We start from the raw sequence: 22,531 nt of genomic DNA, 5'->3' as shown, positions 1-22,531 counted from the left end.
GTGTTGGATTACTTTGTGATAGAGATCTCTTCACCCTGCTTTATTCTCGAAAAACGAGCATGCATGAGGGGCTAAGGTTTTTTTTATGCGTGTGAAAATACACGATGTATTCTTTCTTACTAGTACGGTGTATGTAAGGATGACAATTTTAACCACGGGTACGGGTACCCGCGGGTACCGTACCCGCATGGGCAGGGTATGGGTACACTTTTATGCCCATGGGTAGTACCCATACCCTGCCCGTTAAGTCATGGGCAGGGCATGTGTATAGCCTTGTACCCACGGGTATACCCATACCCTGCCCGTTTATTGTCAAATTCATGTCTACTTTTGCTGACTTTTGAGTTATTATATGATAATACGATTTTTATATTATGTTGATTGTTATGTACTAAACTACTTGTTATTAAGTTGAGATAATTATACTTTTTAATCTAATTTGTTATCGATAAATGTAAAATTGTGATTGACTTGTGTACACTTTAACCTACCCACCGGGTACTCAATGGGTACCCGGCGGGTATGGGTATGGGTAACGTTTTATACCCATGGGTACGGGTATGGGTAAAAGTTTGTACCCATTGACTATACGGGTATGGGTATGGTATTGCTCTACCCTGCCCATACCCTGCCCATTGTCATCCTTAGGTGTATGAAACTACGTCGTATAACAACCAACAAGGAAAACAATGTACAAACATCCTGAGACGAACGCATCAACTAGCTGACCCTAGCGCACACCAATATACACCATTATCAGATGTAAACGGATTTGGATCGAAGCGGATAGTGATTGGATGCTGATTATATCGGATTACGGATATGGAGCGGATTCGGAGCGGACTCGGATCGAAAGCGGATGGTTGAGAAAAAATTACAAATAAAATAAGAAATACATTTATTTAATATAAAATATGGAAGCAAAAAAGCATTTATCCTCTTGACCAACATCCACATCCACATTCATATCCGGCGAATTTCTAAAAGTGAATACAATATTCTCGAAAACGAATACGAATGTAGATTCGGAATGAAAATTATCCGTACCATTTACACCCTTGTGACCACGTCCTGACACGCCAAAGGCCGGCTAGCCCAAGTAAGATGGGCCAAGAACTAGCCTCCTTTTGTTTGGTCCATGGCCACGCGTGAGTCGCAGTGTCTTGCACTAGTTGGGCCATGAAAACTGTCCGCATTCCGTTCGTGCGTGAGTGCCGGTCCGGTGTGATCCACGGTTGCGCATCGAGCTGAACGCCGGCCGTATCAGCCGCATCGCATCGCTGTTCCCTCAACCGCACGTCCCGGATCCTCAGGCACCGCTTCTTTCAGTTCTATACTCCTCGTACCCAATACGACATTTCTGTTCGTCGGGTAGTCCTATCTTGTGCCAGACTACCAGTGGCACAGCTCGATCCAGCTACAAATCAGTGCGAGAGCAGTGTAAATCTTCACCTGCTTGATCCTGGGGTGGGCGGCCAGAATGGCGGCTGCGATGCAGAGCGTGCACGCGCTGGGCGCGCACCCGCCGGAGCTCGCGCGGTCGGCGCACGAGCTGCCGGGCGCCACCACGTTCAGCGGGGCCGGCGCGCCGCCGGAGATCCCCGTGATCGACATGTCCTCGCCCCACGCCGGACGCGCCATGACGGGTGCCGCGCGGGAGTGGGGCATCTTCCAGGTGGTGAACCACGGCGTGCCGGCGTCGGCCCTGTCCGAGCTGCAGCGCGTCGGGCGCGAGTTCTTCTCGCTGCCGCAGGCGGAGAAGCAGCGGTACGCCATGGACCCGTCGTCCGGGAAAACCGAGGGCTACGGATCCACGCTGCAGCGAGACGGCCCCGACGGCAAGAAGACGTGGGCCGACTTCCTCTTCCACAACATCGCGCCGCCGTCGGCCGTGAACCACTCCGTCTGGCCGGAGAACCCCGTGGGGTACAGGGCGGCCAACGAGGCGTACTGCGGCCACATGAGGCGGCTGACGCGGACGCTGTTCGAGCGCCTGTCCGCCGGGCTCGGGCTGGAGGAGGGCGCCATGGAGGAGGCATTCGGCGGCGACGAGGTGATTTTCCTGCAGAAGATCAACTTCTACCCGCCGTGCCCGCAGCCGGAGCTCGCGCTCGGCGTCGCGCCGCACACCGACCTCAGCACGCTCACCGTGCTCGTGCCCAACGAGGTGCCGGGGCTCCAGGTGTTCAGGGACGGATGCTGGCACGACGTCGAGTACGTGCCCGGCGCGCTCATCGTCCACATCGGCGACCAGATCGAGGCAAGTGCTGCACTCCATTAACAGTTCTTTATCTGTCTCCCGTCGACTGTTTTTACCTGCGACTGGCTGGCGTGTTGTTTGCGGCAGATTCTGAGCAACGGGAGGTACAAGGCCGTGCTGCACCGGACGACGGTGAGCAAGGAGAAGACGCGGATGTCCTGGCCGGTGTTCGTCGAGCCGCCGACGGAGCACGTCGTCGGCCCGCACCCGCGGCTCGTCACCGACGAGTACCCGGCCAAGTACAAGGCGAAGAAGTTCAAGGACTACAAGTACTGCAAGATCAACAAGCTGCCGCAGTAATGAATCGTTCAAATGTACAAATATCGATTTGAACCTCTCGAAAAATTCAGTTGTGGAGATATTTAGCAAACACTCTGCTCGTTGTCGTGGATCCTATATTCCTGCGTATGAGTTGGGACTTCACTCTCTGTTTCATAGAATCGGTAGGGATTTTGCTTCTTTTCTTTCCCGAGGAGAAAATTTGCGGAAACTCAAAATGAAGTGCTTCACGTAGCTCTTTATTTTTTTAAAAAAAATCATACTTTTCAATAAAAATATTCTATAGGTTGTCAGTTATATATATTACTCCCTCTCTCACAGTTTATTAGACGTACACGTACCTCTAGGTCGCAAATTTGATCAAGTTAGCATTAGTTATATGTTATAAAAATTATATCATTAGAAAGTTTAGATGTTCTATTTTCTAATAATATGATTTTTGTATTATATAATTTAAATTATATAAGTTAATTGGCGAACTAGGGATACGGAGAAGACTAGTAAAATGAGACGAAGGGAGTACTTCTTCCGATCCGTTTTAATTGATTTAAATTTAGTACAAAGTTATACTAAATTCGAGTCAACTAAAGAGTGTACAAGCATGCAAAACACAAACATAAAAAAGACTCAGATGTCGTGGCTGGTGTTCGTCGAGCCGCCGACGAAGCACGTCGTCGGCCCGCACCCGTGGCTCGTAAACGACGAGTACCCGGCCAAGTACAAGGCCATGAAATTCAAGGACTACAAGTACTGCAAGATCAACAAGCTGCGGCAGTAATGAATAGTTCAAATGTACCAAATATCTATTTAAGCCTCTCGAAAGATTCAGTTGGAGGGAACATCCTGTAGTCCCAGCGTAAAGAGAGTCGCCCTCTTCCCCTCGCTCTGCTACAGTCACGAGGGGCGATTTGTTGAGAGTTGACCGCCGAACCACCTCGCCCGCCGGTGAGGCGTGGGTTCCTCCCCCTCCATCGTCCGCTCCAGCGGCGGGAGGATGGGGGAAGCCCGCCTCATGGCGTGTACATAGTGTTGGTCTCGTGAGGTCCCTGCCCGGCGGCGCTCAGGAGGCGGTGGAGCTGATGGTCAGGTTTTTTATGTCGGTGCGGATCCCCTCCGGCGGCGGCGCTCTCAGTAGCTTCTCCGTCACGCAGCCGACTTCCCCGAGCTCGAGGATCTGCGGATCCCTTGAGGTCGTCTCACCATGGCCAGATCCGGGTCAGCGGTGGATCTGGTGAAGTTGTTCTGGAGGATGAGGTGTTGGTTCTTCGCGGCAGCGGCGGCGAGCTCTGATGTAGGCTTCTCGGAGCCGGTGTTCGACGATTTCCCGTCTGCGAGTGGTGGGCTCCGGCGATCCAAGGTTGGGGAGCTTTTGCAGCGGCGCGCCATCGACAACATCGGTTCGTCTCCAATGCCGGGATCCAGAGGTGTTCAATGTAATTTTCCTTTCTTTCTGGTTCTCTCTGTAAGAGCGGAGAATTAATATATCATCCTTTATCGCAAAAAGAAAGATTCAGTTGGAGAACAAACACTCTGCTCGTTCTCGTGGATCCTACATTCCTCTCTGTATGCGTTGGGATTTTACTCTCTGTTTCATAGAATCAGTTGGGATTTTGCTTCTTTTCTTTCTCCGGGGGAAAAATTTGCGGAAACTCAAAATGGAGTGCTTCATGTAGCTCTTTATTAAAAAAACACATTTTTTTTAGAAAAAACACTCAATAGATACTCACTAATATATACTTTTTTTGCGAATTCAGGGGGCGCCGCCATGCAAGCCTCGCCTCCTCCCCCCTTTCCTCCTCCACTCCCTCGCCGCCCCCAGGGGGCGCGGTCAGGCAAGCCTGGTCGGCGTCGGCGGTGGTGGGGATTGCATCGTTCCCTCTCGCGTGGGGGTCGGGCACGGGGCGCCTTCCTCGGGCCAGGGCGCGGCCCTATCGTTGGGGGCCTCGATGGCGGCGCCTGGCCTCGGCTCGGTGATGGCGTGACGGACGATGTGGTGGTGGTGTGCCCTGCCGGTGGCGGAGGGAGGGGTGGGGGCGGGCTGCAGGGGAAACCCTAGGTCCCTTTCTCCTCGCCTCTCGGCGGCTGGCGGTGGAGGGATGGCGTTCGGCTGCGGCGGTGCCGAGGCGTGTGCGGTGTCTCCGGACTACGCAATTGATACGTCTCCAACGTATCTATAATTTCTGATGTTCCATGCTTGTTTTATGACAATACCTACATGTTTTGCTCACACTTTATGATGATTTCATGCATTTTCCGGAACTAACCTATTAACAAGATGCCGAAGTGCCAGTTCCTGTTTTCTGTTGTTTTTTGTTCCAGAAAGGCTGTTCGGGCAATATTCTCGAAATTCGACGAAACGAAGACCAAATATCTTATTTTTCCCGGAAGATTCCAGAACACCGAAGGAGAGTCGGAGGCGGGCAGCAGGGGGCCCACACCATAAGGCGGCGCGGGCCTAGGCCTGGCCGCGCCAGCCTATGGTGAGGGGGCCCCAGGCGCCTCCTTACGCCGCCTCTTCGCCTATAAGACCCCTTTCGACCCAAAAACGCGATACGGATTGACAAAACTCCAGAAAGACTCCAGGGGCGCTGCCGCCATCGCGAAACTCCAATTGGGGGATAGAATCTCTGTTCCGGCACCCTGCTGGGACGGGGAAGTGCCCCCGGAAGCCATCTCCATCGACGCCAACGCCTCCATCATGCTCCGTGAGTAGTTCCCCCATGGACTACGGGTTCTAGCAGTAGCTAGTTGGTACTCTCTATCCCATGTACTTCAATACAATGATCTCATGAGCTGCCTTACATGATTGAGATTCATCTGATGTAATCGGTGTTGTGTTTGTTGGGATCCGATGGATTGTTACATTATGATTAGTTATCTATAAAGTTTGTGAAGTTATTGTTGCTGCAATCTTGTTGTGTTTAATGCTTGTCACTAGTGCACGAGTGACATGATCTTAGATTTAAGCTCTATACTTATTGCTTAGATTGTATCTACAAGTTGTTTGCACATATTGCTGTCCGGAACCCGAGGCCCCAAAGTGACAGAAATTGGGACAACCGGAGGGGATGCTGTGATATGAGGATCATATGTTTTCACCAAGTGTTAATGCTTTACTCCGGTGCTCTATTAAAATGAGTACCTTAATTGCCAGTAGATTCCCTTGAGGCCCGGCTGCCACCGGCTGGTAGGACAAAAGATGGTATGCAAGTTTCTCATTGCGAGCACGGATGACTATATATGGAAAACATGCCTACATGATTAATAATCTTGATGTTCTATCTTAATGCTATTTCAATCCTATCAATTGCCCAACTGTAATTTGTTCACCCAACACTTGTCACTTGTTATGGGAGAGTTACCACTAGTGTAGATCGCTGGGAACCCCGGTCCATCTCTCATCATCATATACTCGTTCCTATATGACATTGGAAGTAGTATCAACTATTTTCTGGTGCCATTGCCTCTCGTATTCTTTATTCTTGTTATCGTTACTATTGCTCTCATATTACTGCTGCTTTCACATCACCCCTGTTACTAGTGCTTTTCCAGGTACAACTGAATTGACAACTCAGTTGTTAAGGCTTATAAGTATTCTTTACCTCCCCTTGTGTCGAATCAATAAATTTGGGTTTTACTTCCCTCGAAGACTGTTGCGATCCCCTATACTTGTAGGTTATCAAGACTATTTTCTAGCGCCGTTGCCGGGAAGGCATAGCTCTACTCATAAGTTCACCTGGGGAGTACACCCTACCTCTCTCTCTGTTTTAATTTTATTTTATTTTGTTTTGCTTAGTTTACTTTTGTCTAGTTTATTTGTGCTTAGTTTCTTTCTATCTAGTATTACTTTGCTTTGTTTACTTTTGTCATGTTTGTTTTTGTCTTGTTTTCTTATATACTATAAAAACCATAAAAATTTGAAAAACCGAAAAATTAAAAACTGTTGCTATGGGAGAACCCACAACCTATTTGGAGCTTATTGAATTATATAATAATTATAGAGAATCAAGAACGGGTAAAGTCATGAGTGCTGTGATAGAAAAATTGAATACAATTGCTAAAATCTTGCTTAAACGCCATGATATAAGCTGTTGCTCTCAACAGGATACTAAACATCTTAAATTCCAATGTTGCTTTAGTGAAGAAGCTTTATTTAAGAACTATAACTGGAATAGCTATATTCATTTTGGGTTCGAAGAGGTAGAACAATTTGTCATATTTATGGGAGCTTCTGAGATAGAATCCTTCATGGCTAAAAATTATGAAACTTGTGTTGTTTGTAAGTGAAAGATCGAGATGTCGCCTAGAGGGGGGGGGGGGGGGTGAATAGGCAATTACAAACTCTTGCGGATTTGTCTTGTAAGAATGCGGAATTAAACTATCGTTTAATTTACAAGCACAAACCCTAAATATGCTAAGCTCAACTAAGTGTAACAATAGCAACTAGAGCTAAGCAAGATAGGCACAAGATATATATAGCACAAGTGATAGCAAGATACATGTACTTCAAGCACGATGGCTATCACAAGGAAAGAGAGCTCGGGTATAGAAATAACCGAGGCACGCGGAGACGAGGATGTATTCCCGTGTTCCCTTGCTTTGCAACAAGGTACGTCACGTTTGGAGGAGTGGAGGTCCCACGAAGGATTCCCCGCGCCACGAAGGCTCACCCTATTCTCCGAACCACACCCACGAAGGATAATGGCCCTTTCCTTATGGTTAGCTTTTCCTCCGCTCCGGAGATGGCAAGCTCCACAACCACTTCACAAGCTCCACGAAGGAGAAGCCCGAGCCTCTTCACAATCTTCTTGAAGAGATCATCGGAGCACCAATCACCAAGCCAACTAGGAGGTCACCCTCCAAGAGTAACAAGCTCACGGTCTCTCACTCGAACAAATCGTGGTGGAGAGCTCAACACTATGCAATGATGCAAAGCAAGAACACCGGAGGTGTTCAAGTCCTTCACACTCAAATCCCACCAAAGCAACGAATGCTAGGATGAGATTGGAGAGGAAGAACAAGGGGGAAAGTCAACCAAAGACTCCAAGATCTAGATCCCAAGAGATTCCCTTACTTAGAGAAGAAACGGTTTGGTGGAAGCGTAGATCTAGATCTCCTCTCTCAAATCCTCAAATATGAGCAAGAATGGTTGGAGGAATCAAGGGGGAGAGCAAGTTCTTCAAAAGGCAACAATGGAGGTGAGAGAATGGGAAGAACTAAATGCTCAAGGTGGAAGAAGAGCTATTTATAGCATGGGAGCAAATAAAACTGTTGGGGGGAAAAAGACAAGAAAAACGGGCAAAAAACAGCTCTAAAAAGTGGCCCAGCCGGCTGCCAGGCCGGCTGACCGGATTCTGCGCTGAGGCAGCCGGTGGCCCAGCCGGTCCGGCCGGCCCGATGCCGGGCGAGGCGCGTGCTGCGCTGTGCGGCGAATAAGCCTCAGCGCGCGCGGGTGAGCAGGTGGGCCGCGTGGGCGGTGTGGCCCAGTCGGCCAGGAGCCCGGTCCGGGCCGGGGGTAGCACGGCGGGCGGGCCGGTTGGTAACCGACGCTGGGCCGGATGGGGTGGCCAAGCCCACAGGTTGCCACCCGGATGGCACAGCGCTGGGCCGGTCACGGCCGGGTGGGCCGGCGCGTGGCCCGGCAGGCCGGCCGGCCGACCGGCTGCCCCTCCCCCCTTTTTTTTTTCTTTTTCCTTTTTATTCTTTTTTATTCTTTTTCCCTTTTTTCTTTAATAACAAATGCTCCCGAACTCCGATTCGAATGAAACCAATTTTGTTTGGAAGATAACAACAAATGCTATCTTATAGAAAGTGAAAACCCAAGAATATGTAGGAGGGGATTTTATCATGAGTATAAAAGGTAGAACCTTATATCATGAATAACCGGCAAAATCACCCAACCTTGAAAACGCAATAGAAGATGAATGCGAACTCCGTTTTCGATGAACTTGGGCTTGTTGTAAAGCTAACAACAAGCTCAAGAACCTCACACCGAGAAATACCAAGAAGCAATAAGAATATGCAACGCATGCAAGGATTGAGCTCCCTAAGACGATGTGATCAAGTTAACCAACCGAAAGCCCCTCTTAATAGTGCGGCTATCTATCCTATAATCCGGTCTCCCATCAACCACCTCGAGACCGGTAAAAGGAAAACCTATCAAGGTCATACCTTTGCCTTGCGCATCCCATCACTTGATCATTGTCGCTTCGTGTATACTCACAAATGCTCCCCCATACACAATGATGGGAAAGCTTCATTGATGCACATCCTCACATGTCCACTATCACCAAATGGACGGCAAGCTTCAAGCATGTGATCCACTCAAGATGCTCATCTTGAACTTGCCCAACTCAACCTTGTATCTTCTCATACTCACTTAAGATAGAGCATGGCTAATATTGAGTTCCACACAAGAACTCCATCTTCATTTCTTCTTCTTGATCATATCACACATATATCTTCATACCGATGATCTTGATGCCAATACACAAGGTATATCTTTATCTTCATGGCATCCATACTTGAATCCAACACATGGAGAGCAAGTAGTACCTATGGAATATTCCTTCATATAAACTCAATGAAAACATTAGTCCATAGGGGTTGTCAGTAATTACCAAAACCACACATAGGGGCAATGTACCCTTACAATCTCCCCCATTTTGGTAATTGATGACAACCACAATAAGAGGGTTTATATAATGAATATTAGTGATAAGTACGCAACTTATCCGAGAATAAGTTGTATACAAGAGGTTGTATTTGATATGGTCAAGTAACACAAAGCAACTAGTCCATATCAAAACCGGCTCTACTCACACAACTACAACAAATGCAATGGATGTGAGTAGAACCAATATATATAGAGAATACTCCCCCACAATGTATGCACGTGTGATGAACATGAATTCATTGCATACATTGTCAAGATTAACCTTTGGGATAGTTTCCACTATATATATACAACCATGCAAGACATATAAATATGGAATGCATGAGAGGCAAAACACTTAAGCACAAACCAAGCTTAAGTATAAAACCATTCCCTTAAACCCTCTAAACTTCTCCCCCATTGGCATCGATTGTCAAAATGGGTGAAAAATTTAGAAGGCCAATATAATGTGAGTTCCTCCCCAAAGTGTGCACTTCTCATAATTTGAGTGGAATCAAGTGCACATATCCAATGATGAATACTTGAAGGAAATCAAATTATATTGAGGATCAAAGATTGCATAAAGATAATATGGTGAAGTGAGCTTCAACAAATAAAGGCAAGCAATCAAGGATCCAATTGGACAAAAAAAGATATCATGATAAGAGAGATATGGTGCTCTAAAAATAAGAAAGCTCCCCAAGGTTCGTGCACAATTTATAATGTTTGCGTTTGAATACAATATGCACAAACATGGAATCCTCACTCCCTATATATCATTTAGAACACAACTAAGATAAAGAGAGTATGCTTATCAAGAACAACTTTAGTCCAACAATTACGAGATATGAGTGCATGAAGAAAATAAATAAACCAAGCACTCATAAATTTTCTTTACCAACCCACTAAAAACAAAAGGGGTAAAAGATGGTCGGCAAAGATCAAGGATATCAAGGTGATGGATTAACACTCTTATGTATATGAGTTTCTAAAGTGGACAAAGTGATCCATAAAGAAACATGCACACACAAGAGGTTAACAAAATAGATAAAACAAGATATCCAAGATGAAGTCATAAAATATACCAAAGGATGTTTGCTTAAGAAGCATATATAGCCTATGGCTCCAATTTTTACTTATGGTATATATGAATGAACTTCAACCAAGTTAAACCTCAAAAACATTACAACTAACAATAAGGGAAGTAGAGCTAGTTGGAGTGTTTTGAGAAAGGCAACAAGTATCACAAATACGGATTTATTTCACAAATTCATCAATATTGCACACAAGAGCTCTTTGAGGAATTGATATGCAATAAATTGCTAGAGGGCATATTTGTGATAGGTGAATCATAAAGTATGATATATATATATAACCTATCATATGCATCTTCTCAAATTACTCAAATGTTCAATAAGAAGTTTTACTTTAAAAGGGTTTTTCAAGAATCGCAATATTTTCGAAATAAATAATGTCATGCCAAGATACAACCTACAAGAGGTTGGATGCTATATGAGAGTGCATGAATAAGATACTTGTTACCTAGATGGCAATGGCTTGATGTAGTAGATAAGAGTTCATCAATCATCCTAGCTTGACTCCAATCCTCATATGGTGACAACACCTTCCTTATAGATGAGACAAGCCTCCATTGCATCTCCAATGTACCTAAAACATCATTCAAGTACATCTTGGTCCCCAAACTTATTGGGTCCAACATGGTTAGACTAACCACAATATATAGGACACACTCCATATAAACATGTGCATATTTAGATGAAATTTGAATTTCATGCACATCTTAGCCATTTAGGATTTGATGGAGTATATCCTACATAATGGATCAAAAGAAAGCAAGCATGCTACAAGTATAAACAAATTACATATAAGCATGCACCAAAACCTTTAAAGATCCAAGAAAGATATACTTTGGACAAAACACCAAAAGAATTAGATAAGGCATAGAGGTGCCACAAAACAAATTTGTTGTCCAAGTTATATCTAAGAAGCAAATCTCAAAAGATTTGTTCAACAAAGTTCGACAAATGAACTAAGAAGAAACCATTGAGCATAAAGGATGAAATAAAGCAAACATGCTCAAGGATTTATCTCGTTCAAGCAAATAAATCATGTAAGAAAGAATGAGATAGCAAACTCCCCCAAAGAGCAAGGTTCAAACAAAATAAACCAAACCCTATAAACTTTTCACAATGGCACAATGTACCGTAAGGAAAAGGTTTGTCTTCCAAAACAAACACTTGATATGAATCAAGAGAATTTATCAAAAGATTTTTCAAAGGGACAAGGAAGACATATGGGAGCTACAAGGATTTGTTGGAAATAAAATAACGCAATAAGAAGCAATCTAAGGTGAAGGTGATCCATAAATTCAACCACATATAAGGTTATCAATTGTCAAAGACAATGAGTATATTGGAAATAATTTCCGGTGGTGAATTGACAAAGATAGTAAGGATCAACTTCACAATAAAAGGCATAGGATAAGTATATAGAATTAAGCACTATGCATGGATGAAGATTCTTGATAGCTTCAACTAGTCAAACAATCACGCACGGCAATGATTAGAATAACTTGAAGCAATCGGTGTCCCAAATAAGATATAGAGATATGTATTTGAGGAAAACCGTACCAAGAATTTATTACTCAAACAAGAACCCATAAGATGAGTAATAAAATATTTTTATTAGGAATGGAGCTTGTTTGAGCAAACATGCCACCTAGGAACAAGATAATTAAGAGCATCAACTCTAAGTGGCATAACCTCATATGTTCACATTTTCTAGGCTTGTGATATGTACAAAACATATTACTCCCCCATAATGTGATAAACATATCTTCTAAATAAGAGGCAACTAAAATTCAACTAGAGATGATTAATGGATATTTAGAATTTGAATTTCTCATGAGTATGACACACCACATAGTGACTAGATAATCTTGCAATATCAATACTAAGTGGTGGTACTCATATACACACATTTTAAAGAAAGAGAGATGCACAAAGCATATTACTCCCCCAAAATGGGATGTTCCATTAATCACTTAAAAGAGAGCCAAATAAGATATCATCAAGATGCATTAGGCTCAAAACAATACACAAGTATATGATGAGTCAAACAAACATACTTGAATACACAATATAGGCAAGTAAGACACAACACATACATACACATATTTGGTACAAAACCAAACATGCAAAGGGGCAAGTAACTTACAATAAACATGAAGAGTTGAAGTATAAGTTACCGCAAAGAGGAACATTGGATATAAGATATAGATGATAATCCATATGACTTGGCTTGGTAAAAATATAATATATGAAGATCCCTTAATTCTTCATGAAGTAGCCAAGTCTCCAATGACCTCCACTTGTACCTATTGATCAAGTTTGAGATTGTTGGTCCCCAACTAAGTTGGGTCCTAAGAGGTTAATCACAATAGGCTTGGCAACCCAAATGGTCCTTTTCTTGAGACCACTTTGAGTTCCAACAAACTTGGCAAACACATTGCCATCCTTATCCTTCCCTAGAGAATAATCATCATCAACAATTATAGGGTTAGATAAGGTACCACCTAAGCAAGAAGAAGCAAAGTGCCCCTTCTCACGACATAAGTAGCAAGTGTTCCCCTTTCTCTTCTTTATTGATTTCTTCTCTTGGGGAACAATATCTTGATTCTTCTTGGGAAGTGCCCTATCTTCAACTTGAGGTCGAGCATGAGCTTGACCTTGACCTTGTGGCCGTTTCCCTTGTTGTTTCTCACTCAAGTGCTTCTTCTTCTTCAATGGTGTCAACACCCGGATTTTTAAGTCCAGATGCCTATTATGCCGTACATCGCAATCCCAGGAATAATGTTTTTGCGAGACATAATAGTAAGTAGCATAGAGTCATCATTTATTACAACACATATTGTCTTACAATCATAGATCACATGATCCAATATTACACGAATATATTGTTCCATATCACAAATAGTAGCGGAAGCGAAGTAGTAGTGGACTATCTATTCCACAGGCAACGCTTGACGTTAGAAGACGATCCTAGTTATCGTAGACGTCCTGTTGTCCGTCATCCTGATACTGGTGCTCTCCTTCATAGTCTGGCATTTGAATAGCCAGGGCAAAGCCATGAGTACTTTTAAAGTACTCGCAAACTAACTCTATGATAAATACTCATTAAGGGTAACAAGGGGGTGCTAAGCTCTAGGTTTATTTGCATAAAGCCAAGTTTTATTTTGACCAATCATTCAGTAAAGCATTATCATGTGCTAGACTCACTCAAGTGGGAACATTAGTGTCATTCCCACAACTCATTATGGATCCCCATAATTTCACCTTTCAATTCACCATTCATTGCTAGGATCAAAAACCTTTTTAATGATAACGGAGATAGTATGGCCTTTCCAATCGTCCGTAACCGTGGACACGGCTATTCGAATAGGTTTAACACTCTGCAGAGGTTGTACTCTTGTGCCACAACTTTTGATTACATCCGTCGAGGATAACCCCGAATCATCGTAACTCAGTACGTGGATCATCAACCTTAACCTTCCACTTATATGTCCTAGTATAGGCACCTCTCCCCATGAGTTTGGCCTCCCGGTGAAAACCAACTGTTAACCCGGGAACTGCACAGGGCTTGGGTCGTACATTCACCTCATGTTCACATCAGTTCTCATATACGGAGGCAGCCTTGGCGTAACCCCTATGATGCTTGTTTAGAGGGAACCCATACTAAAATACACAAGTTGCTAGTTAAGCCCTACCCATAATCAGGTATTGTGGGGGTACTTGTATAATTGGAAGGGTATCGCATTCAAACCCAATTACCAATTTTATCAAAAATCACCATCTTCTCTTGTTCAAATCCACCTCCACTTTACTTTCTTTCAAAGTCATTTCACTTCACCATGTTCCCATCTAGAGTAGTCAATTTTTATTTGATTAGCACTAGCAACTATATGAGGGGTGCTATCTAGCTTTGAGTGGTGCTAATCTATTCCAAGTATTGTTCTACTCTAGACCAAGTGAATCATAAATCAAAAAGTACTTTGAAATAAATAGGCAAAAGTAAATGTAGGTAAAGACATGGGATAGGTAATACATAAAAGTAAAGTGTGATGGTGCCTTTGCTCTTGTAGAGTTAAGCACATGTGTTTAGCAAGGGTTAGCTTGCCTTGAGCAGGGTAGTTGTCAAAGTTCTCTTCTTCTTCCGGGGAGTAAGCTTCCTCCTCTTGATACTCCTCGTTACTAGCGTCTATATACGAATACGAGTACAAAATCACCACACCATTACTTGCATGCTAGACTAAAACACACAAGAGGGTTCACACACTTAATTCTAACATCACATCCAACATGGCATGGTGAATTACTTGATTTGTTCTTATTTAAGAGAAAATAATTTCCTCCCATTAGGTATTTATTTGATTTGCTATTTTAAAACCTTAGAGAAGATAATTTCTTCTCATTAAATCCTATCAAGGTTTAATCTCCACACATAATAATAAGGTATGAAATATAAGTTGACCAAGGTCAACATTCCACATCTATTATATGGGAGTATAATTTAAATGAAGTGTTATACTTCACACAATTTAATACCACTATTTAAATGTATTAAAATCTCTAAGTAATACAAATCAGAGGTTCATTAGCCTAGGGTCATTTCCTCTGGTTGGATTACTTAGGATCAAGATTAAAATGAGAGAATAGCTCTCATTTTAGGGTTGAGTTTGAATTCCACTTTATAATGCTCTAGAAATGACTTCATAGCCATTTTATTGGATCTAGTCCATGATCATACAAACAACAGGGCTATGTTATTGCATAATCAATTAGAGGACATCATTTGTGATTTATTAGAATTGGAATTACTTCAAAATCTATTCTGGTTGAATTTTAAATAAAGTTTGAATGTTCAAAAGTCCCTGTCTTGTCTTTTTTGTCAAATTAAATCTACTCTGAGATTGGAGGTGGGGCCAGTGGCATTGGATAGATAAATTCATGGGCTTTCCAATGGTATAAGGTTTGCTAAATTTGGTTTGGCAGATTTTAAACTATTCAAAATTTGCTAAACACTCAGCAGCACAAATTTGAATAAAGATTAAATCCAGATTTGAATTCATGGGCTGGGCGGGAAACGTTACTGGGCCGAAACGAAATTTAAAAGCACTTCGCAGCCCAACAAGCAACTGGTGCGGGTGGGCTGCCCTGACGAGGTGGGGGCCACCTGTCAGCGGCTCTTAACTCAGCGAAGCGGTACGCGCGCTGAGAGGCGTTGGATTAGGGGAGGGATCGACGGCCAGCAATCGTCGTCTTCTCCGACGAGAAGGTGAGGTTCTGGCGGCGGACGTAGGGGGTCGACGGCCTTACCGGCGTTCCCGCGGGGTTCTGCTGGTGGCGAGGCGAGGTTGTCGACGATGCTGGAGCTCCTGGTAGCAGTGGCGAGGCGTGGGGAGGCGTCAGTCGTTGGCGATGATCTGCGGGCTCCGGCGGCCTTCGTCTTGCGATTGGAGCAGCTCCGGCGGTGTGGTGTCAAATTGATGGGTGGAGAGGAAGCAGGGATGGGAGGAGAGCAGATGGTGTGCAGAACTTGAGCGCGGAGCTCCCCTATTTATAGCGGGCGAAGTGGTGTCGCGGGTGCTGTGAAGGGGCACGCATGGCACGGCGTCTCCGGCGATCGAAGGGGCAAGTGAAGGACGGCATCGTGTAGGCGTCGTCCTGGCGATGCTCTAGGTATAGCTGGCGCGTCCAGGGGACGACGGGATCGCTCACGAGGTCGATTCGAGTGCGGCAGTCCTTGCGGTAAGATTCCGACGAGGACGACGGCGACGGTGCAGGGGCAGGCCTGGGCTTGTGTTTAGCTTGTAGAGGGCGGGGAGTAGCTGCTCAACGCCTTGGTAGGGATGCAGGGCGAGGACGGTCGCGCTCGAGTGGGCGACGTACTGGCGCGGCCAGTGCGCACTCACCGCGTTGGCTGGCATGCCCTGGCATGCTTTTGGGCGCGCGCGTTCTGGCCAATGCCAAGCGTTCACGAGCAGGGGCTGTGTATCGTTCGATTCCTTGAGTGACAGAGAGGCTCCAGGACAAGGAGAAAGGTTGAGAGGAGGGCTGGAGAGAGGGATGCCCAAAGGTGGCCGGGGTACATGACATGGCATAGTTTTAGGGTTTCCTCTCCCTCTCCTCTGACTTTAATCGACCAGGGCAGGTACTAGGGTGAAGCAGGGGTTGTAAGAGAGGGTAATGATCAAAGTTAAAAGGGGTTTAGTGAAGAAACCAGTGGACAATAGTGTGTAACTCAAATCGAAAATGATGCCTGCCACCTGTTCGACATAATGGCCGCAAGAGAAATTTATTTGAATTTCGAAAAATCTTTTTGGTGAATCTCTTTTATATAATTAGAGTGAATTATTGGTGGTGGTGGTACTCAATTTGGAAAAGAATTGCTGAATTTCAAATTTGGGGTCATCTTGTTTTTCTTCTCAGATCCCATTTTGGCAATTTAATTCTGGTCAACCTAGTCAACTCTAGCCATGGTGGTCAACATGAAAAGTACTCACCTTGACATGGTCTTGGATGACATGGCTTTGGTTGACCAAGTTTAGTTTAGGTTTCAAGAAATAAAGTGGTGCAAAGTAGGGAAGAAAATAAAAGGGTGACATATGACCATTATCATATGTGTTTGAAATTTGAATTTTCCTTTGATTTGAATCTGGTTTCTTTTATGCATTTGTGTTTGTTTTAGTTATATATGAGTTTTAGAAACCCTAGGGCAAGCAATGGTGGCCTCAAATAAAGATTTGCAAAATTGCCCTAAGTTGTATGTGAGGGAAATTGGAGTTATTTTCCAATTCTTTTGTTTTTCTCCCATTAGGGTTTTGGTGATCTTACTTAGGGTTTAATAGCAAGTGATTCACATAACAACACTCATCATGGTATTTGCACAAAGAGATAATCACTCAAATGCATGAAACTATATGTGGCACTATATGTATAGAAAAGTTTTTGTTAATTGCAAAAATTGAGTTTGGGGAAAAAAAATCTTTCTTGATAACTATTGTTGAAACTTGGGATGTTACAAACCCTTCCCCCTTACAAAAGATCTCGTCCCGAGATCTGAGAAAACTAGGTACTAAAGAGATCTGGGTACTCAGTCCTCAAAAAGTCTTCTCTCTCCCAAGTGGCTTCTTCTTCGGTGTGGTTACTCCATTGGATCTTCAGAAACTTGATACTTCGGGTACGGGTGGTTCTGAAAGCTTCTTCCAGGATGCGAGTAGGTACTTCGCGGTATGTCAGATCTGCGTTGATATCCACAGCTCGATGGTCGATGTTCTTGAAAACCTCGGTCTTCTTAGGTACTTCTAAACACTTCCGGAGTAGCGAGATGTGAAACACATTGTGCACCGCTGACATTTCTTCCGGTAACTCCAGCTGATAGGATACTTCTCCTCGGCGACTCAGGATTTTGAAAGGTCCGACATATCGGGGTGCAAGCTTTCCTCTAAGCTGGAATCTCTGCATTCCTTTAAGGGGGGACACTTTGAGATATACGAAATCTCCGATCTCGAATGTCATCTCTCGGCGTCTCTTGTCAGCGTAGCTCTTCTGTCTTGATTGGGCTGTCTTGAGGTACTCACGGATCTTGTGAACCTTCTCTTCGGCTTCTCGGAGAATATCTGGTCCAAAGATTTGACTCTCTCCTACTTCCGACCAATTCAGAGGGGTACGGCACTTCCTTCCGTACAGTGCCTCGAAGGGGGCCATCTGCAAGCTGGCTTGATAGCTGTTGTTGTACGAGAATTCTGCGTATGGCAAACAATCTTCCCACTTGGATCCATACTCTAGCACACAGGCTCTCAACATATCCTCTAGTATCTGGTTGACTCGTTCAGTCTGTCCATCGGTCTGCGGGTGATAGGCTGTGCTGAAATTTAGCCGGGTTCCGAGTCCTTCATGTACCTTCTGCCAGAATCTGGAGGTGAACTGGGATCCTCTATCAGATACTATCGACTTCGGTGTTCCGTGCAGGCTGACTATCCGAGAGATATATAGCTCGGCTAGTCTTGGTCCTTGATAGGTGGTCTTGACGGGGATGAAGTGGGCGACTTTGGTCAATCTGTCGACCACTACCCAGATAGAATCATTTCCTTTACTAGACTTGGGTAGTCCGGTGATGAAGTCCATTCCAACAGAATCCCACTTCCATTCGGGAATCTGCAAGGGTTGCAACAGTCCTGCGGGGCGTTGATGTTCTGCTTTGACTCTTTGACAGATGTCACACTTGGCGATGTAGCTTCCAATTTCCCTCTTCATTCCATGCCACCAGAATTGTTCCTTCAAATCCTGGTACATCTTGGTTCCTCCGGGGTGAATGGAGTATAGGGTGTCGTGAGCTTCTTTCAGGATAACTTGCTTCAACTCTGAGTCTGACGGCACGCAAAGGCGCTTGTTATACCATAGCACTCCTTCTTCATCTACGGTGAATCCCGGTGCTTTTCCCGCGGCTATTTGGCTCTTAATCCCGTCAATGCTTGCATTTCCTTTCTGGGCTTCCTTGATTTGACTAATCAGGGTGGGTTGAAGTTCAATACTGGCGAGAAATCCTTCACTTACTAACTCCATTCTAAACTGTTCAAACTCCTGAAACAGGCTAGGTTGCTCTTCTGCGATCATGGAGTTCAACTGGCACGGCAGTCTACTCAAAGCATCCGCTACCACATTGGCCTTGCCGGGGTGGTAGTGAATTTCCATATCGTAATCCTTGATTAGCTCTAACCATCTTCTTTGCCTCATGTTCAGCTCCTTCTGCGTGAAGATATACTTCAAACTCTTATGGTCTGAATAGATCTCGCATCGATTACCCATGAGGTAATGACGCCACACCTTCAGTGCTAAAACCACGGCTGCTAGCTCTAAGTCATGGGTTGGATAGTTCTGTTCATGCTGCTTCAGTTGCCTTGACAGGTAAGATATCACTTTCCCTTCTTGCATCAACACACATCCAAGACCAATCTTGGAAGCATCACAATACACGTCAAAAGGTTTGGTGATGTCCGGCATGATTAGTATTGGGGCTGAAGTCAGTCTGCTCTTGAGCTGTTGGAAACTCTCTTCACACTTGTTCGTCCATTCGAACTTCTTATCCTTCTTCAACAATTGAGTCATTGGTCTGGCTATGCTTGAGAATCCTTCAACGAATCGGCGGTAGTATCCCGCCAATCCGAGAAATGCACGGACTTCAGTCTGGGTGGTTGGGGCTTTCCATTCTTCAACAGTCTTGATTTTTGAGGGGTCAACGGCAATTCCTCCGGCGGACAATATGTGTCCCAGGAATCCTACCTCTTTCAACCAAAACTCGCATTTGCTGAACTTGGCGTACAGCTGATGCTCCCGAAGGGTATCTAAGACCACTTCCAAGTGATGCTCATGCTCTTCTTCAGATTTTGAGTAGATAAGGATGTCGTCGATGAAGACAACGACAAACTTATCCAGGAAGTTCATGAAGACCTTATTCATGAGATTCATGAAATAAGCGGGGGCGTTGGTCAATCCAAATGACATGACATTGTACTCATACAATCCATATCGGGTGGTGAAAGCTGTTTTGGGGATATCAGTGGCACGAATTTTCAGTTGATGGTAACCAGTCCTTAGATCAATCTTCGAGAACACTTTGGCACCGGTCAGTTGGTCAAACAAATCTTCTATCTTCGGCAAGGGATATTTGTTCTTGATGGTGACATCGTTAAGTTTACGATAATCCGTACATAGACGATTTGCACCATCCTTCTTGTCCACAAACAAAACTGGTGATCTCCAAGGTGATGCACTTGGCCTAATCAGACCCTTGAATAGCATATCATCCAGTTGCTTTTTCAGTTCCACTAACTCTGCCGGGTTCATACTATAGGCTCTCTGGGCTATAGGTCCGGTTCCAGGGATTAACTCGATGATAAACTCGATATCCCGATCTGGGGGCATACCGGGTAGATCATCAGGAAACACATCGGGGTATCGACAAACGACCCTGATTTGATCCAAGGTGGGTTTAGCTAGACTCTGGTTGCAGGTAAACTTTCTGGGAAATCTTTCAGATATGTGCTCGACTAATATTCCGGTGCTACTAGTCATGGTGATGGCCTTCTTGGCACAATCAATCAGCCCATGATGTTTCGACATCCAGTCCATACCCAGTACTACTTCCAAACCTTTTGTTCCCAGAACAATCAAATTTGCATAAAATTCTATTTCATGAATTCTGATAGGAACATCTTTGCAAATTTTTCTAGCTTTAGTGGTTGATCCAGGTATTTGAACTATCATGACATGCTTCAAACTGATAGGTTGAATCTTACTAGTGCATGCAAAATCTTCAGTAACAAACGAATGCGAGGCTCCAGAATCAAACAACACTCTTGCAGGTATTGAGTTAACAGAGAACATACCCAGCACAACATCTGGGGCTTCCTGAGCTTCTTCCGCACTCATGTGAAAGAGGCGGCCGCTACGGTTGTTCGGGTTGTTGGGGGTGAACTTCTTGTTGTTGGCGACACGGCGCTGCTGCTGAGCTGGGCCAGAGGTGTTGGCGGCAGTCTTGGCGAGGCGCTTGGGGCACTCGTTGGAGTAGTGCCCCACCACTCCGCACTCGTAAAAAGTGATGGTGGACTTGTCCTTGGGCGTGATGGGAACAGCGTTGCTCCCAGTCCTTGGAGCAGTGTTGGAGGTGTTGTTGTTGTGGTTGGAGGCTCGAGGTGGGGCGCGGTTGAAGTTGTTGTTGTTGTTGTTGTTGTGGTGGCCTCCTGGCCTGGGGTTTCCTCCACTCCGGTTCTGATAACCCGGACGTGAGTTCTGTATCGGGGGCTTGTTGTTTCTTGGGGCAAACCCTCCACTTGAGCTGGGGCGATACTTGTGGGTGTTGCTGGGCCCACTCTGATTCATCATGCGGCGCTTGCGGTTTTCATTGGCCTGATGGATCTTTCCTTCCATCTGGATGGCGGAGTCAACGAGGGCTTCTAGATCAGCAAAGGAAATGTTGATCAGTACAGTCTGCATCTCATCATGCAGTCCATTCAGGAACCTCTCCTTCCTCTTCTCGTTGGTGTCGGTCTCATCCGGGGCGTACCTTGACAGAGTGAGGAATCTGTCACGGTATTCTACCACGGTTAGACGGCCTTGCTTCAGTTCGCGGAACTCATTGATACGTCCAATTTGCATCACTATTTTATATCATAATTTGCTGTTATTCATTGATATATTTCATATTGGGACACAATACTTATGTTATTTGATCTATTTTGCATGTTTCATCATTATTGGAGGATCAAGCACCGGAGCCAGGATTCTGCTGGAAAAAGCACTGTCAGAATACAATATTTCGGAAGATCAACTGTGGGAAGAAATTATACCAAAAATCCTATTTTTCAAGATGACGAAGGAAGCCAGAAGGAGGGGCCAGGAGGACCCAGGGTGGGCCCACACCCTAGGGCGGCGCGGCCCATGCCCTGGCCGCGCCGCCATGTGGTTTGGGGGGCCCACGACCCCTTTCGCCTCCTTTTCTTCGCGAAACCCTTCGTCCCGAAGACCTAAGCCACAGAGGGTACCTCACGAAGAGTTACAGCCGCCTCTGCGGGGCGGAGAACACCAGAGAGAAAAGAGGTCTCCGGCGGGCAGGAATCCGCCGGGGAAATTCCCTCCGGGAGGGGGAAATCGACGCCATCGTCACCGTCATCGAGCTGGACATCATCTCCATCACCATCATCATCATCTCCACCATCATCACCGCCATCTCCTCCGCAGCACCTCGTCACCGCCGTAGCAATTTGGGTTTGATCTTGATTGTTTGATAGGGGAAACTCTCCCGGTATCTATTCATACTTGTTGTTGATGCTATTGAGTGAAACCATTGAACCAAGTTTATGTTCAGATTGTTATTCATCATCATATCACCTCTGATCATGTTCCATATGATGTCTCGTGAGTAGTTCGTTTAGTTCTTGAGGACATGGGTGAAGTCTAAATGCTAGTAGTGAACTATGGTTGAGTAATATTCAATGGTGTGATATTTAAGTTGTGGTGTTATTCTTCTAGTGGTGTCATGTGAACGTCGACTACATGACACTTCACCATTTATGGGCCTAGGGGAATGCATCTTGTATTCGTTTGCTAATTGCGGGGTTGCCGGAGTGACAAACCTAAACCCCGTTGGTATATCGATGCAGGAGGGATCGCAGGATCTCAGAGTTTAAGGTTGTGGTTAGATTTATTCTTAATTACTTTCTTGTAGTTGCGGATGCTTGCAAGGGGTATAATCACAAG

At 45.0% G+C, this 22,531-nt stretch overlaps 1 protein-coding gene across 1 annotated transcript; it reads left to right on the top strand.

The window, feature by feature from the left end:
• Positions 1-1,316: 1,316 nt before the first annotated feature.
• On the top strand, positions 1,317-2,719 carry LOC127305944 (flavonol synthase/flavanone 3-hydroxylase-like). Its single transcript, XM_051336540.2, has 2 exons — positions 1,317-2,260; positions 2,348-2,719. The coding sequence occupies exons 1-2, from the start codon at positions 1,481-1,483 to the stop codon at positions 2,558-2,560; spliced, it is 993 nt and encodes a 330-aa protein (XP_051192500.1). The 5' UTR covers positions 1,317-1,480; the 3' UTR covers positions 2,561-2,719.
• Positions 2,720-22,531: the final 19,812 nt, after the last annotated feature.

Source organism: Lolium perenne, chromosome 6 (assembly GCF_019359855.2).
Source record: "Lolium perenne isolate Kyuss_39 chromosome 6, Kyuss_2.0, whole genome shotgun sequence".
In the NCBI taxonomy this organism is placed as follows: domain Eukaryota; kingdom Viridiplantae; phylum Streptophyta; class Magnoliopsida; order Poales; family Poaceae; genus Lolium; species Lolium perenne.
Note: the sequence above shows the minus strand (reverse complement) of the source record. Positions and strands in the feature narration are given on the sequence as shown.